General features: G+C 46.2%; 1 protein-coding gene and 1 long non-coding RNA gene across 2 annotated transcripts in view; one reads left to right on the top strand and one right to left on the bottom strand.

Moving 5' to 3' along the window:
- The window catches only part of TTC3 (tetratricopeptide repeat domain 3), a 107051-nt gene that overhangs the window by 74637 nt on the left and 13831 nt on the right, over positions 1-18583 (bottom strand). Inside the window, exons 5-11 of the mRNA XM_036017424.1 lie at positions 18208-18358; positions 17671-17758; positions 17010-17063; positions 15777-15897; positions 13992-14077; positions 12659-12753; positions 11695-11757 (exon numbers count right to left, since the gene is read on the bottom strand). Coding sequence (XP_035873317.1) covers positions 11695-11757; positions 12659-12753; positions 13992-14077; positions 15777-15897; positions 17010-17063; positions 17671-17758; positions 18208-18358 — 658 coding nt within the window. The remainder of the gene's footprint in view (positions 1-11694; positions 11758-12658; positions 12754-13991; positions 14078-15776; positions 15898-17009; positions 17064-17670; positions 17759-18207; positions 18359-18583) is intronic.
- Positions 3435-7167, top strand: LOC118498760. The gene is made up of 2 exons (XR_004901218.1): positions 3435-3730; positions 5300-7167. It is a non-coding gene; the product is annotated as an uncharacterized LOC118498760 (long non-coding RNA).

Here is an 18583-nt window from a genome sequence, read left to right as displayed (position 1 = left end):
GCAGAAACCTAGCTCCCAGATCCCTCACATGACACTGCTGCTAGGGCACAGTGGACAGAGCATGAAAGCTGGGACGTGAGACGGTGACGTCCAATCCATCACTGACTCTCGCTGGGGCTGTTAGAAAGTTATTCTCCTCTCAGGGCCTGCTTTTCATCTAAAACAGGGGTAACAATTCTGTCCTTCCTGTTTTGAGGAAGGGATTAAATCAGCACATGTAAACTGTCAAGCACTAAGTTTCCTGGGTTATGTCCTAAGCCCTCCTCCTCCACCCCAGCTCAGATATCCACCGATGCCCCCTCCTTCCCCCAAAACTGATCACTCAAAACTATTCCACCCTCAAAAAGCACTCATTCAGCCATCCCACTCTCCCCTATAACCTAGTTCCTTCCATCTTGTTCACCTATTCCTGCTGTCTCCTCAGGGTGCCCAACTCGTTGGCTTAACCACTTTGCTTTTTTATTTCCTTATTTAAGCTAGTCCGAGAGTCAGCGGTTCATCATTTCACGGTCACGTGCTTACTAATTCCTTACACTCCTTCATCCCTGTGTGCACATCTGGCCCTGTGGCACAGCCCCAACTCTGGGATCAGTCCCACTTCCTGCTTTCTCCACACCCATCTCCAGGGAGCTAAGCACTGCTGGAGGAAATAACACAGCAGAGAGGGGCCTTCAACATCGTTAAACCATCGTACTAGGTCAAACCATTTTCTGACTTGGAGATGATCTTTTCAAATCGTATGCCCTGTCCTCAAACCTCCAATAAACTCCCTTCACTCTCAGCAGATGATCTCTGCTACAAGTTCAAAGAGTCAACTGGAGACATCAAAGGAGACTCTGGAAATTTCCTACTACCAACGACACACCCCTACCCAGCCCTACCTTTTCTCCTTTACTGTTGCATAAAGGTGTTCCTGCTCTTCCTTATGCGCCCGATTTCTCCACCCGGTCCATTCTCACAGTATCGATTCCCCCTTCTCTCCCCTGTATATTAGCAGTTCCCCCTCAGGAATCCATTCCGTATCATGGTGAATATACATAACACACAACTTACCACCTGAACCATTTCAAATGTATAGTTCAAGTGGTATTCAGTACATTCACACGGTTGCACAACCTCTCATCAACACTTAATATGCTCAGATCTCTCTCATCTTTAAAAAACAAACACAAAAATACATCTTAAACCATGAGAAAACACTGTTGGTAGCCTACCCAACCACTATTCCCCCCTCCCCCGACCTGATTACTAGCCTTTGGTTGTGTCTACCTTAGGAACAACAAGATTCAGAGACAATTCCTAACTAGTTTAATTCCATCATGGCAACAGCCACTCTCCTTTGCACTGATTGGCTTACGGGTACTCATGTGACCTAGAGCTGGCCAATGATACCTAAGAGGACTGACTCATCCCTCTTCAAAAGAGATTATAAGAACAAAACTAGGTATTAATACCTAGATTTGTTCCAGGGATTAATATTATATTACAATATAATATTATAATATAGTAATACCCAGTGAAAGGCTATAAACATGGTTTTAAACCAGAAAAAGCTATCTAAAGACAGATGAGTGACCAACGGAATAGGAAACAGCAATCAGAAACAGATCCTCGCCTGTAGTCACCTGATCTGTATGACAAAGGAACACGGCAGTGCATAGAGAAAACCACTCTTCAACGGTGCTGTGCCAGCTGGACAGTCACATGAATCTTGAACCCCACCCCACACTAAACACAGACACCACCTCCAGATGGACTACAGATCTAAATCCCAAAGTTAAACCATCCAGACTGTAGAAGAAACACAGCGTGTGGGTGACATGTGAGCTGGCAGAGTCTGGGAACACAAAAAACGCCTCCCATAAAGGGAACCACCGGCACGCTGTACCGCACTAAAATCAGCAGCTTGCTGGGAAAACATCTAGAGAGTGAGAAGATGTTGGTAATCCATATATTTGACAATGACTCATACCCGTAATTAAAAAAAAACTAATAAATAAAGACATTCAACTCAAAATCCTACCAGGCACTTAACAGTAAGAGAAAATCCAAGCAGTCAACAGGCAAATGAAAACATGCCCAACTTAAGGAAATACAAATTAAAATCACAGTGCTACATCATGACGGCACCCACCAGAAAGGCTAAATGAAGTAACAGGAAAGTTAAGTGTTAGTGAAGACGTGGAACTGACACTCTCATAGGCTGCTGGCAGGAAAAAGTCCTACAAACACATTGGGAATTATGTACTAAAGCTGAATATAAGCATACCCTGTCCCTGACTGCACACTCATCAGAAGTTGAGTATATAGGTTCATGACGACACCACCTGTAAAAGCCAAATACTAGAAACTACCCAAATGTCCATCAGCAGGAGAGTGGATACAACCTGGTATATTCATGCAATGGATGAACATTTGATATAACTCTGCATACAACAGTACGGACCTCAAAAACAATGCTGAACGCCGAACGTGAAAGAGCACATACTGTGTATGACTGTTCACATTGCGCAAAAATCACCAATGGCGTTGGCAGGCACTACCGTAGACATCCTGGGCGAGGGGGTGGGTAGTGACTTCGGGGACACTGCGGCTGTGATCTGGATCCTGGTGACTGTTGTTTGGTTTCCGAAAATTCAAACTATAGGCTTATGAATTACCATTTTGTATGTATGTATGTATTACCAGTACGTATTTTTTGAGGATTACAGCCAAGTCATGTTCCTGCGGGAGACTGTAATGCACCCCGACGCCCATAGGTGGCAGCAGAACACCCAGGTCACGCAGCCTCCTGGAAAAACACCAGGACCCTGACGACACTGTCAGCCTCCATCTTCTGGAACTCTCGAATAAGGTTAGTTTTCATCACCACTTAAACCAGTTTAATCCGTCTTCTGTTCTCTGTAGCCCAAACATCCTAATACCGGGCCGCTGCCTGTCAGTGGACGGGCTGCAAACGGGTACCGATCCACAACCCTTCGGAAACAGGGTCCGCGAACCGGTACCGATCCGTGGCCCGTCAGGAATGGGTCTGCAAACGAGTACCGGTCCGCAGCCCGTCGGAAACGGGGTCTGCGAACGGGTACCGATCTGCAGCCCATCGGAAACAGGGCTCGCAAATGGGTACCAATATGCAGCCGGTTGGGGACTGCTCCACGAACGGGTACCGATCCGCAGCCTGTCGGAAACGGGGTCTGCGAACCGGTACCGATCCGCAGCCCATCGGAAGCAGGGCTCGCGAATGGGTACCGATATGCGGCCAGTTGGGGACTGCTCCACGAATGGGCACGGATCCGCAGTCTGTCGGAAACGGGGTCCGAGAACTGGTACGGATCCGCAGCCTGTCGGAAACGGGGTCCGCAAACGGGTACCGATCCGTGGCCGGTCGGAAACAGGGTCCGCGAACCGGTACCGATATGCAGCCCATCGGAAACAGGGCTCACGAATGGGTACCGATCCGCAGCCTGTCGGAAACAGGGTCCGCGAACCGGTACCGATCCGTGGCCGGTCGGAAACGGGGTCCGCAAGTGGGTACCGGTCTGCGGCCCGAATTTACATTTTCAGTACGTATTTTTTGAAGATTACAGCCAAGTCATGTTCCTGCGGGAGACTGTAATGCACCCCGACGCCCATAGGTGGCAGCAGAACACCCAGGTCACGCAGCAGCCTGGAAAAACACCAGGACCCTGACGACACTGTCAGCCTCCATCTTCTGGAACTCTCGAATAAGGTTAGTTTTCGTCACCACTTAAACCAGTTCAATCCGCCTTCTGTTCTCTGTAGCCCAAACATCCTAATACCGGGCCGCTGCCTGTCAGTGGACGGGCTGCAAACGGGTACCGATCCACGGCCCGTCGGAAACGGGGTCCGCGAATGGGTACCAATCCGCGGCCCATCAGGGACGGGTCCGCGAACCGGTACTAGTCTGCGACCCATAGGAAACGGGGTCCGCAAACGGGTACCGATCCACGGCCCTTCGGAAATGAGGTCCGCAAACGGGTACCGATCCACGGCCCTTCGGAAACGAGGTCCGCAAACGGGTACCGATCCACGGCCCGTTGGGGAGGGGTCCACAAATGGGCACCAATCCGCGGCCCATCGGAAACAGGTCCGCAAACAGGTAAAGGCCCGTGGCCCACCCGAAACGGGTCCGCAAATGGGTACCGATCCGCGGCCCATCGGAAACGGGTCCGCGAACAGGTACCGATCCGCGGCCCATCGGAAACGGGTCCGCGAACGGATACCGATCCGCGGCCCATCGGAAACGGGTCCGCGAACGGGTACCGATCCGCGGCCCATCGGAAACGGGTCCGCGAACGGGTACCGATCCGCGGCCCATCGGAAACGGGTCCGCGAACGGGTACCGATCCGCGGCCCATCGGAAACGGGTCCGCGAACGGGTACCGATCCGCGGCCCATCGGAAACGGGTCCGCGAACGGGTACCGATCCGCGGCCCATCGGAAACGGGTCCGCGAACGGGTACCGATCTGCCGCCCTTCGGGAACGGGTCCGCGAACGGGTCCGCGAACGGGTACCAGTCCGCAGCCTGTCAGAACCCGGGCAGTGAGTGAATCGGCCCTGAGCCCCGCCCTCTGTCTCCCCCTCATCCAACCACAGCGCGCGAGCTAGCATAGCGCATCTTAGCCCCGCCTCCGCCCCTCACCCCGCACCCCATCTTCCACGAAACCCCATCGCCGCTGCCAAAATGGTTGGGAATCACTGCAGATACCGCTGCAGGCCTCTTCTGCTCCCCTCTGCCCCGCTCTCCCAAACACCTCTAACAGCCGCCTGTGCTAGCGCCTCCATGCCCTCCCGCTCATTTTTCAACCTGTTCTACCCTGCTTCGGCTCCAAGCTCCCCACTAGCACGGAGACCCTCGGGTACCTGAATCGCGCACACGACGCTAAGTCCGAAGTCCCTTCGGCTTCTTAGCAGTGGCAGGTATTGAGGGCCACCTTTGCCGCGAAGAGGCCGCACTGAGCTTTCCCGGGAGCCCAGAGGCTGCCTTTGGGCAGCCTCCTGTGCGGGCTCATCCTTTCCCAACTGCGCAACTCTAGCTGCAGCGCGCTTGCTCTACCCCAGCAGGTCCCACCCCCAGCTACACGTCAGCACGGTCCGGGGGTCTGCTCGAAGCCCCACCTCCGATTACATCATACCAGGCCCTGCGGGCGGGCTGTTATTTCTCCCACACACCAGCGATTCCGGAGCCGCGAAGGCCGACCACCCCTCGCGTGAGCATCTCCCCTCGCCTGCAGCCTCACCTAGGTTAACTACCCCCACCATGCGCCCTGTCCACAGCTGTGCGGGGAGGCCCTATCCACGCACCTCGCGGCCACCACTACATCCCCATGCGGACGGCCCTGCAGCGCAGAAAGTCCAAGCGTGAGGGCAAGTCCTGCTGCCTACCATCCTCCCTCCCAGGGCCCCCGAGCCCGCGAGCGTGCAGAAGGCGGGAGCCTCGGAATAGGCCAAAAACCAGATCGTACGCAACCTGCTCATTTTACCTCGAGAATATTTTCTCCATTCCCACCGACTCCACCCTCCGAGCCACCGTCCCCTCTGGCCTGGAGGCCTGCGTCAGCCTCCTACCCCGCCCCCACAACCCCAGCCCGCTGCGCCCCTGCACGCCCTCCTCTCCTGCAGCCCGCCTGACCTCGCGGCGCTCATCACGCCATCCCCCTCTCGGCTTCAAAACTTCTTCCCCTAAAGGCTGGCAGCTTTCAGGTAGCCTACAGGACCCTCCTCTTCTGTACTCGGGCCACCTGGCGCACCACTAATCCCCCCCGCAGGCCGTCGCACTGCGGCCCCGCTGTCTAGAAGGGCTTTTGTTCATTTCTGACCGGACCATAAACAGAAACCCAATATGTTGAGCGTTTATTAAACTATAGTTTATATTTATCGCAATATGTATACTATATCTGACCGTCATTACCAATTGAAGAAATGTATAGTAATACTAACATTCTCACACTGATTAGCATAAGACCACATTCTGCTTCTAAAGCAGAGTGGGCAGACTACCTTGCATGGTGTGTGTGCCACTGTACCCCGGGACCTGCGGGGCAGTGACACCCCTGAACATGGGGCAACTCCCAAGATTGTGGGACTTTGTGGTGAGAGGGCTGAGCAAAGGGTCAGCGAGCTGTATAGCCCCGATGCTCCAATTCACTCTGCTGCATGGGAAAGCGTTCTCTTGAGCCCCAGCACCCATTTCCTCATCAACAATAAGATAGATACATTTTGCCCTAAAATGTTAGTAGAGAACTTATCACTCCTTCCTCAAGCTTCCATGTGGATTTGCTACATTAATCTCTCCCTATCCCTAACTTTTCGCCGGCGGTTAGATGGCGGGGGAGGGGCACTAATCAGAGGTGGCGTAGCCTCCTCTTCTCACTTTGGGATGCCAACTTAAACCCCGACCTAACACCAGATTCCCTCTTCCTCCAAGCCGCGAAGTTCACAAGGGTCCCTGACGCCGGGTTCTGTGTGCGGCCACGGGTGAGTGAGTCCTCCGGCTATCAGATTGCAGGCCCGGTTCTCCAGCAACTGTTTCAGTCGTGGGGTGAGGCCGGATGGCCACGGCCCATCTTCAGCTCCTGTCTCCTGACTGACTCTGGACTTGGGAAGGGAAAGAAATGCTACTGCCTCTCTCAAACCACAATACATAACTCTGCAAGCCATTAAAGGCTCATCACTTTCCCCCGCTAAGTGATCCCTTTCAGGGCCTGTCCAGACCAACAAAGAAATAACGGTACTACTCCCCAAGGTTCCAGCTCTTACAACACAACAGAAACAGGAGTCACATGTAATAATGGTCAGTCGCTGCCCAATGTGCAGTGACCGATACCATTGCCTAAGTAAATAATTTTTAAATCAAAAGTGAGTTTCTGGAATTAGAATTATAAATGTTCTTTCATCCAAGTAGAAGAAATTTATCAGGAATTATCCTACAAGTATACTTGCACCTGAGTACAGGACATAAAGGGGTAATCATTAGAGTGATGTATTTTTAAACTGGAAAAATACATAATCCACCCAATAAAGGATTGTGCAGCCACGAGGAAGAACAAGGGCCGATCTCTATATGCACTAATATGGAACGAGCTCCAAGATTCAAATATAAAGCAAGATGTACCCAGTGTGCACAGTGTGCTCCTGCCCATGTTTTAAAAAAAAGACACACTACTGAGTGAAATCACCTATATTCATAAACATGGCAACTTCATTTGGCTCAACTTGGTAACTGCTTATATGGGCATAAAATACGGAAATATACAAGGGTCTGAAGAGAGGACAGGGCAGGGGTCTGACTTGGGCGACTTTGCAATTTGTCACCTGCTTTTTAAAAAAGTGGGTGCACTCCAAAGAAGACTGAAAAAACAAATTCAGCAGCTTGTAAATGAAAATAAAAAGATCACACAGGTAAGAAAGCAGGGTGAGAAATAATTCACCAAACCAACTAGAATTTTGAAAACCTCACAGATCATACAATGGAGTTGATTTATACCTCTGGCCTCAAAGAAATTCAGGAGAGGGGAAGAAGGGAGAGATGTTGTCCTTTAAACTATCTGCGTGCTATCAATCACAACTTGGGATCTAATTGAAGGGAATATTTTATTATGGGAACTAAATAGGAAAAGGCCAAAGTAAATAAACACCAAGTTTAAACACTCCATAATTTTCCAAAGTAAATGCAAATTCAAAAACATCCAGGGCAAAGCTTTCCCTTTCTCATTAGTGTCCCTTACAGTTTATCATATTCCCACCGAAGGATTTTATTTTTCTGCCTCTGGTTCCCACAAGAATGGATTAAACATTAACTAGGCAAAGCCTAGCCTTATACCTTGCGTAACCACTGTAACTATGGAAGGTACAGATGTGCCTAACTCCTTTTTCTAGGTTTCCCTCTAAACTGAAAATTTTGAATTACTTCGGTCACAACTCCCATTCTAAAATGTCCTTGAACTACCAAAACTGTGTTTGAAAAGTGGGCTTCCAGAATACCAAGCCACAGGTTCTAGCATACATGGCACTCATCCCTGGGGCTGCAGGACTCAGCAGGGACAAGCTGTGATAGGGGACAGCATGTTGCCACCAGCCCCACCTCCCTTCACTCCAGCTGCATTCCCTGCATTCCCAAGTGGCCTGCAGACCTGGACGAGTGATAAGGGTGCTGACTGGCTCCGGCCTGGCCTCCAGTCACCGAAAGGAGGTCTGATTTATAAACTGTGCGACCGTCTGGCATTGAAAACCGCTGCCACCACTTGGACCATTTCCAAAGGAAGTGTGCCCCCCACACACCCCTCCCTCACTGCGGGCTCCCCGCCGCTGGTCTTCCTTGGATTTCTCTCAAGATTACGCTTCACTTGTCTCATCCTTGATGTTTCGTGATCTGTTTGTTTTTCTTTTTTCTTCTTACCATGTGCGTTTTTAGTTAGTGTTGCTTTTTATCAAATATCTCAAGTACACATAAAAGTATAGAGATTAACATTAACATAACGAACACCCACGTACCAGCTTAGCCAGACCTGAACGTTTTGCCACGTCTGCTTCAGATCCTTCGGCTGAAGCCTATCACCGCTGACACCCGCTGTGCCCCTCCCCCACCTCCGGCCCCGCTCCCTTCCACCTGGGACGGCCGCTCCCCCGGTGTCTGAAGTGCCCGTGTGTTTTAAAGCATTCTTCATACACACTAATTAGAAAGATGCTTATCATTTCACATGTTTTAAAAATTATATAAATAGCACCAGACCATAGAAATCATTCTGCAATGTGCGTTTTTTACTCAATATTGCATTCGTTTCAACAACCGCACAGGATTCCATCGTACAAATACACCATACACCGTAACGGATGCATCCGCTCCCGTGCTGACGGACATTTAGGTTGTCCCCATCCTTGACTCGCACAAACGATGCTATAATGACGCCTTGCACAGCTCTTCCCGGTTACACGTCTGGGAGTCCGGCGGGAGCCGTGGAGGACGCACACCTTCGCCTTGCCACGCCGCTCTCCGCCGTGGTGGCGCCCGTCTGCGCGTGCTCCAGCCGGCAATGCGGGTTCCCTTTGTCCCTCACCCCCTCCAACACTCGGTGTAATCAGCTTTTTAAATCTTTGCCACTCTGACAGGTAGGAAAGAGAGACGCAGGTTTTTCACCTGCCTGTCCTGTACGGATAATCATATTTACTGGCTATTTGGACCATTTATTTAATTCTTTTCACATTTCACATTGCCCTTGGATTCTGTCACCACCTTCCCATGGGGGTTAATAAAGACTCTAAGCCCAGGCTGCCTGGGGCCTAATGGCAGCTCCACCACACCCACCCAGTGCCCGTGGATACCTGCCCGACCTCCCTGGCCCCTCACTGACAAAGGGACAGACGCACCTGCCTCTCGGGGGCTGTCCGGGTTTTATGAGTCAGAATGTGCAAAGTGCTCCGAAAGCCCCTCCTGCCCCCCCAAGCTCAGCCAGACTCCCCTGACAGGTCCGCCAGCCCTCGGGTGGGAGAGCGTCAAAGCACCTCAATCTTGGCAACTCGGCTAAAGGACACTTGTCCTCCTATGTCAGTGGCACTTCTGGCAGCATGTTCTTTTCTGAAGTCACACTGTCTGCTCTCTTAATCGGGAGTTCTATGTACCGTGGACTCAGAAAACAGTATGCCTACATTACTAGCAAGTCATGTAAACAATGTACGAGAAGGTGGGACACACCAGCAAGACCAGTGCGGCATAAGGACCCTGACGTTAAGGAGGCATCCGGTACACACGGATAATTACTGCCTAAGAAGAAAATGCCGCAGACCCGCTTCTAGTGAAAACCCGAGTGGCAGGGAACCACATGCTAGAGCGTCAGGAAGGCAGCACAAGGACGGATGCACAACCCTGCTGTAGACCTCGACCTCACCAGGACAGCTGGCTCCTATACTTTCACTTGGCTGCACCTCCTCTGCAGCGGAGTTTGAGGGGGCTCCCCGTGTCTAGCCTCCGACACTCCGCAAAGAGGGGAGAAACACCCTGGTCCGTCTCTCAGCTCTCGGAGCTCCTCCATGCAGAGGAAATGACCTTCTGCCCGCTCAAGGTTTCAGATTAGCATCTCGATTTTTGCAAGAAGCCGGCCAAGCTGCCAACCTATTCGTGCTGAAAGCATCCAGATTCACCTTCAAACAGCGCAGGGCATCTGCGACTCTGCACCTAGCCAGAGCGGTAACCTACGTCACCGGCAGCCCCTCCCTCGTCAGAACGGCGGACGGCGGGGGCGCTGCCAGAAGACAGCGTCAGGCCCATCCGCTCCTCTGCTCTAGACAGCCTCGCGCATCCACACCTCATCTTTTCTCCCTTTTACACTCCTGCATTTTCCACGTGTTCTACCATGTGTATGGTAGAAGAAAAACATGATAACTGTTATTTTTAAAAGCTAAATTTGGAATATCCTATCTTTCCTACTCCCCGCCATCACACCTCAACGTAAGCAGTTTCACTGAAACACAGCCGACGCTGACTGCTTTCATGAGAGAACGTCACCGGAGTTGTGAAGCCCCGGAGAGCACTGTCAGGGAGGAGGAGGTGTGTGTTTTTTATGAACAGGATATTGCTGAGGTTCTTCTCTACTCCATCACTCAATTTGTGCCACTTGTAAAGCATGTAAGAAATTTCCTCCAGAAGCAAACACCAGAAAAACACTGTTCAACTGAAGCAACTGGCGTCCTTTTTCTCCACGGATAGAGAGAATTATTTGTCAAATTTTCTCTTTTTATCTTGACCTCTCTGTTGAAAGGTCAGGCACCAGTATGGATTATAACTACTCACTAAGCAGGGCCTCATGCCTATTTATTATGAGGATCCCAGGCTCTAACCTGGTTTTTTAGTTTGTTTTGGTTTTAATACACTTCTTTTTTTAATATATATTTTTTATTTTAATTGTTGTTGCAGTTGATACACTTCTACTGAGTGCATGTATTCATGAAGCCACCCTAACCTTACAGTAAGGCAGGACACAATTAAACCAAACAGCCTACTCTGCTCAATGTTACTGCTTAATCATTTATGTCCTGAGGTTTTTAGACTGAGGGAAACAAACTCATGCTGTAGTGTTAACAACATTTCTCAACTAGTAAATAAAAGCTTGCTTTGACATTAGGAACTAAGAATGAATTATGATTTCATTTCCATAGTTAAACCATTAAATTTCTTTTTTTTTTCACTTATGAAAGACATTTACTTAATTATTTCATACCAGGGTGGAGGAAACAAACACAACAAAAATTCTTCCAGAACTATAGAACTAATTGATAGAGCAAAAAAAGGTAATACATGACAGGGGCTGTAAACACAGACTCTGACGTCATCAGGTGAGATGGGTGTGCAAACCCCGACATCACTACTTACTAGTGGTGTGAGTTCGTCCAAGTAAAAATGTGGAGAATAACGTTCCTGTCTACTAAGGGTGTTGTGGGAATTAAGTCACATATGTAAAGTACTTAAAATAATTCATAACATGTTATCCAGGCAATCAGAATAGCTCCTGCTGTCACTGCCATCACTATGTATCGCTTACAGAGTTCTTTTCTCAACCATTTAACTATTTCTGCCAAAAACTATTGAAGGGTTTTCTTGCATACCTGCAAAAGAAATATTTTCCCAACATGGGCATTCAACATGGCGGCTCAGTGGCCGGGGCGCTGCCACGACTCACCTGAACTGCCGGGTGCGGAGAAAACAGAGAGCTCGGTTACCATAAAAAAGGTGGTTGTCGGGACTTGAAAAGAAATAACATTTAGTCAGTAAAGCACACTGTGTATGAAACAAACAAAATTCACACAGCAAACACAAGGCACGGGGAAACTTTCGCAGCCTTTACATCTGCAGGGCAGAGCAGGAAGAACACAGAACCGGGAGCGCTGCCTGGGTAAGTCCTGGTTCCCTCCCTTTCTCCCTGCGCAGCCGCTCAAACCATCCGCTTCCCTGCATTCAACACAAAGACTGCCACCGTCCTCGCCTCGCTCACGGGGCTGCTGTGAGCGTCACACGGGGCAGACTGCAAGTGCGTGTACTTGCAGGGACAGAACTGTATATGCAAGCCAGCTATGCCTCCCGGACCAGGCACTCACAGGACGTCTGTAAACTGGGAGGGCCATTTGCCAGCTTCACTTCCAACTCTCCCCTCTTCGGTCGTATCTGACCGTGGGTGGTGGAACCCACTGTTCTCTTCCTCCACCCTCTCCTCCGAAGAACCAAGAGGCAGCCTTTCAGGCATGCCGTGCTGCCTGGCTCTCTCTTAAAAGCTCCCTCTTAGCAAAAGTCCCTGAGTGGGTGAGGTCTTAGGTATTAGTAACTATCACTTAATAATTCGGAAGACATTAGTTGAAGGCAAAATGAAAACAAGGAAGAACAGAAGTCTGTACAGACAGCTTGGAAGAAGACGAAGGCAGGCAGAACCCAATTCACAATTTCGCCCGAGCTACTTGAGTTTTACTATCTGACTGGGTTCGTATGCTCAGACCATCTCTGATGCTTCTAACGCCTACAGGGGAGAAACTCTAACCTGCAGGGTAAGTTAAAGATGTTCTCCAACGCCTCATCATTCCCGCCCCCCACCCCACCAGCTTCTAACTTATCTGCCACATAAAAAGGATTTCATGGTTGTGTTTGCCTCTTACCTATATTCAATGGCTCTGCTATAATAGACAATAGCTACATCAAATCTTTCTTTGGAAAACTCTTCATTTCCTTTCATTTTCATCACTTCTCCTTGCTGGGAAACCAAGATGAAAGAAGACCCATCAATTAACTGCAAAGACAATCAAGAACCCCCACACCCAGGAAAAATGGACCTGGGTTTCTATCTTTGGCATCAGAAATGACCTGGTGAATTACTTATACAGAAAATGAGAAATCAGTGCTCAGTATTTTGGTACGTACAGTTAAAGAAACCTGTACGTAATGACTCAGCGCCAGCTTTGTTCCAGGAATATTACAGAGAAAACAAAGCCACCACATTATGAGTGACTGCTGCCAACCGACCCCCTTGTGCACACTGCGTGGCGGACCCGCTTTATGTGACCCTTAGGAGGCCTGCCATATGGGGGGGAGAACACAGATACAAGGTAGAACTTTAACTTTAGGTTAGAAAATGTGGTACTGTTCAGTAAACCCGAGTGCTTACAAAACAATATATAAATCAATAACACATATAGGCAGTGTTGATTACTCACTGCCAAAATAAAGAGGCAACCAAGTAAGCAAGAATGAAATCAAAAGAAAACCAAAAATCCTCCAGATACAACTAAAACTTCATTTCAAACACTTAAATATTCAAAATAAACAAATTAAAATAAATTGGATCACATCAATGGCTTTAGAGAATTCAAGAGCATTACTTTCTTAAATCCTTTTTAAAAATTTTAGTTAAATTAGTCTAAATGAGTAAACTGTGTGGCATGTGAGTTACATCTCAATAAAGCTGTTACCAAAGAAATCATATTTACCCAACTAATCACATGCCTTTTAATTTAAAAAGTAAATTTTCAATTTTTGATTAACTTTGTTCCTTTGTTTATTTTTAGAGAGAGGGGACGGGAGGGAGAAAGAGAGGGAAAGAAACATCAATGTGTGGTTGCCTCTCACACACCCCCTACTGGGGACCTGGCCCACAACCCAGGCATATGCCCTGACTGGGAATCGAACTGGCAACCCTTTGGTTTGCAGCCTGTGCTCAATCCACTGAGCCACACCAGCCAGAGGACAATTAACTCTTTCAAAGTCCGTAACATCAGGAAATTCTGATCAAGATGTTGTTTTCTTCCTCTAAAAAAATAAATATTCTAATCAAAACTTAAAATTTCCAACAAAATTTCCCTCAAACATGTTACTGAATTTTATAGTAGTTCCTTATACATTGTCAGATAGCAGCTTTATTGACTTTCTGAATGTCAATAAAAGTTTTAACAAGCAAATCTTAAAATATACTTACAAGTAAATATTTATTCTTACCTCTAAACACTCTGCACAATTTTGCCTTTTAAATTCTTCAAGAATATTGCAGCTTTCTGTCACAACTTTAGTTATGTGATACTTGTCTAAATTTCATTTTTAGGAGAGAGAGAACATTTGTTTTAAAAAAAACAGTATTGTTAATGTTCTAATTCTCAGGTGAGTTCATAAAGTTCATTATTATATTACACTTCCTAAATAACATATTTCTTGTCCTCTTTTTACATGTATCAAATAACATATTTGAAAATAAACAACTGGTAACATTAGAGTCATTGCTTGTTATGGATCTAATCAGTTCTATTTCAAGCATTAAAAAAACACTTGTTTATTACTGCATTGGTTCTCATCGTAGTTACAGCAAATGCTCTATCATAACACACTCTCAATGGGCTTTGTAATTACTCAAGTTAAGTCAACAAATACATCTGAGCACCTATGGTGTACCTGGCACAATGTTCAATAAAATTCTGAAAAAAATCCTGTAAAACAACTTTCTAAGAAGTATTTAATATAACAAATGAAGAATTTAAATGTCTTCATTCCACATTTGACTCTCACAAATAAAATGTTAAAATGAATCTTTATTTGAAAAACTATTCTTACATAAATTTAAGAAACTAATTAAAATGCTGAAGCAATAACCAAAACTTACCAGACCTCATTTACTGTATTTTAACCTGTTCTATACCATATAATAGATTTTTCTAAAGTGGTAAATAATAATAGTAATAATAATGATAATAATAATTTTATTACAACAAAAATGTAGTTACACTTCTAGACAAACACATTCACCTAAAATTTAAGATTCAAGGAAGCATTTGGGAAATAAAGTAACACTAAGGGACGGAGTGAGACTATAAGGATGAAAATCTGGGCTTTAAGATCAAAGAAAGGTGGCTTCTCATCTGGCTTCTCCTACTTACGGAACTGCAGAAGTATCACGCCACCTCTCAAAGTCTTACTAGTTTGTTCGCTTCTAAAACAGGGATAACAACCGCTATCTTGCGGGGATAGTACAAAGAAGACAGAACAGCCAGGAGTCAAAGGCGAGCCCACATTGTGCCTCATACATGACACTGGTCCCCTCCTTCCACCACTGAATGTAGCCCGTAATCACGGTAAAGCTTTCCGGGACAGGGACACCCACCTCAACACAGCCCAGGGTCTGGAAAACCCACCCGAAGAGCCTGTCTTCATGTTTAATCATAACTTCTCTCTAATAATTAGATCAATGGTATAAAAATTGCCTTCTTCTCACTGGAAATGACAAATTCTTACCAACATCTACTAAAGAACCAAATAGTCCCTGTTTCAAGATTCTTACAACTATACTAAATAAACACGGCTAACACTCAAATACTTTAGGGAAAAGTATTCCACAAAGTGAAGTATATGTAAGAGTTTCATCATACATAAGAATAACAGATTCATCGGGGAAATGAAAATTATAATCTTTGCTGTCTTACTTATTTCTCTTACCAGTGAGAATACATGAGGCCCCAGTTGTGGTCCCTTTCTTTGGGTATTATATATAATAACTTAGGACATCTATTAGGTAAAATGTTAAAATATATAATGTCAGCGAAATCATTAAGATAGGGAATACAGGATACAAGTAACTACAAAGTTAAAGTTCTCTTATGCAGGCTTTTCTCTTACTCAGAGAAAAACATTTTTTAAAATCCTAAGATAAGTAATGAATCATAACTACACATTCCATTTCCTCAAATAATACCTTTAAAAACTGAGTCAAGTAAGATTTAAAGCTTTTATACTTACATTCAGTAAAGAAAATACTTAACATAGGCCAACAATTGTCAACTGCTCCTAACTTGTGTAGAATTGTTACATCGCCTATGTATTTCACCCAATTCAAAGCTTCTTCCATTGCCAGCATTTTCTGTTTCAAAAACAGGGACAGAGAATGTGATTTTGGTATTAATTCTAAATTCACACGTGGCATTATGAATGTATCTTATATCATATTTCAGACTCTGAAGGGAAAACCTGGAACCTCCCTTTTCGTGACTCCCGCATAGAACCTGGACTGGCTGGACCCCAACGTACAGGTTCCCAGATGCCCTGGGCTCGTGCACACTGCACAGCCGGCAGCCCCGGGCCGCCCTCAGAGCTCCAGACGCTTCTGCTTCTGCGAGGACTCCAGGCCTGGCCGTTCAGGCCTCACGCCCAGCCAGGGGCAGCCCTGGGCGCAGGAGAGTGCAGTAATACAAGATCAACGCGGGGTCTCAGGGCTCACCTCAACCAGGCCTTGCATCCCGACCTCGAGGCTAAGGGTGTACATTAAGGTCCGCCCAAGGAGTTCTGCATGTTAAATGGTCTGGGGCAGACGGAAGAGGAGGAGGTAAACACGTGCCTGTGCAAGTGCGCACTCGGCGCCATGCCCCTCCCAGAACCCTCGCTCACACTTCCAGGGTCTGAAACGACCCCAGGAATGAAACAGTGGAGTCACCAATGCTGCTGGCAGGCTTGAGGGAAACACGTAGATGTTTATGTTACCGACAGCATTAAAAATTGGGTTATCGTGCATGAAGGTTTTCTAGTAATTATACAGCAGAACATGTTCACGTTAGGGGCCTAACCACTTCACTTGTGAGAACATGTCAGGTAAATAATCTAAAAGAGATAAAAAGAATCAACTTGTAAAAGAGGCTCAAAATTATATTAGGTGCTACACATAAAACACTGAGCCCTGACTAGTGTGGCTCAGTGGATTAAATACCAGTCTGTGAACTAGAGGGTCACCGGTTCGATTCCCAGTCAGGGCACATGCCAGGGTTGCAGGCCAGGTCCCCAGTTGGGGGTATGTGAGAGCCAGCCAATCACTGTATGTCTCGCACATCTGTGTTTCTCTCTCTCTCTCTTTAAAAATAAATATATTTTTAAAATCTTTAAAAAAAATTGACTCTGTGGACCCAGACATGAGCAATGAGCGGTGAGGCAACTGCCGTTTACTGACAGAGACTATGCTGGATTCCTGGGTTTAACACTTACGTTTTCTATTTTATAACCAATTCTCAGTAAGCCTCCAATAAAGAATGAGTCATTCTGTAAAAAGAAGTATAAAACACATTTTTTCCTTATTCAGTCAATTATACGTGAATTTCCCAATGCACAACAAAATACTACATTTTAGGAATCCATATATACGTAGTAATCCACTTCTCACTTACTGTATCGTGCTTAACTTACCTCTTAAGGACCCTAAAACAAGAATTCAGAAATAGTCTTACATTGAGTTCTAATGATAAAATGATTTAGTGTAACTTCTAGATGTATGCATTTCAAAGTTAATTACACCTAGATTTTTAAATAAAAACACACTGGCTGATATAAGCTACTGCAAAGGATGACCAGCAAGAAATAAACATTAAGTGCCCTTTCTAAATTTTAAGTTTATAATCAGAGTAATACCAAGAAAAACTCTTGGCTCCATAATCAACTGAAGTAAGAGAAATTATCAAATGGTTCTCAATGAAGAAACGTTTTCCTGACCTCTCAAATACATCACACAAACTCATGAACAGCAGAATAATCGTAGGTTAACCAAAACTAAAACCTGTTAATCACTGTAAATCAGTAACGTGGGCCTGACACCATATAAGTACTTATATTCTTTAAACAGAGGAGGAGAAGGCCACATCCTACTACTCACCACAACTTTCTTCGCCAAATCCACAATATCTTCCATCAACTCAAGACGTTGTAATTGCTTCAAACTTATCTCAGAAGCACGAAAATTGCTTAAAAACAAATTTACTTTTTAAAAAGGTTAGGTACTCATACGTAAAAATTCATTAAACTTTATACTTAACTGCACGTTACACCTTTACGTTCTCTGTTTCTTCATTCCAGGTAACAATACGTTGTTTACTAAGGGGATAAAATACTATGCCTTTTCCTCTCGCATACAGTGCTGATAGTTATAAACATGCATATTAATTTGTCCTTATCCAGTTTCAAATTCACCATCTAACGCTCTTCAGAATTTTATTCATTACATATAATGTTATCACGATTATTCATTCATACGCAAACCCCAAGTATAATAACGTTTCCCACCCTATCAGACGCGAGCCAAATTGAGTAGCACGCCGGCATGAGACACAGCCTTCCACGGTACCGGGCGTCCCTCAGTGCCGGGCACCGTGCCCACCGCTGTTCGTGCAAAGGGAGTGACGTGGTGACGTACCCCGTGTCCACACAGGGGTACAGCCGTGAAATGACAGAGCTGTGCTGATGCTGGAACAGCAGCGGCCAGAAGATGTGTATTTTGATGGTGTCACAGTAGTCGTACAGGACAGGAACCGGTTTACTGCACCAAATATTGCAGATGTCTAGTTCTTAATTAAAAAAAATTTTTTTTGGTTAGTATTTTGTGCCTCATTTTGGAATGAATCAATAGTGTTAATAGGGGAAAAGCAAAAATAGTTATGGAAAGGTACGAAATGAATGGATAAAATATGTTAACCCGTTAGATGGTAAGAATATTTAAATGTTAGCTAAAACTCTATTTTGACAAAGAGAGGTTTTGATTTCTAACCAAAAACAACAGCGAGAGCTACATT

Source organism: Phyllostomus discolor, chromosome 2 (assembly GCF_004126475.2).
Source record: "Phyllostomus discolor isolate MPI-MPIP mPhyDis1 chromosome 2, mPhyDis1.pri.v3, whole genome shotgun sequence".
NCBI classification, from domain to species: Eukaryota; Metazoa; Chordata; class Mammalia; order Chiroptera; family Phyllostomidae; genus Phyllostomus; species Phyllostomus discolor.
This window is presented reverse-complemented; position numbering and strand designations above follow the sequence as displayed.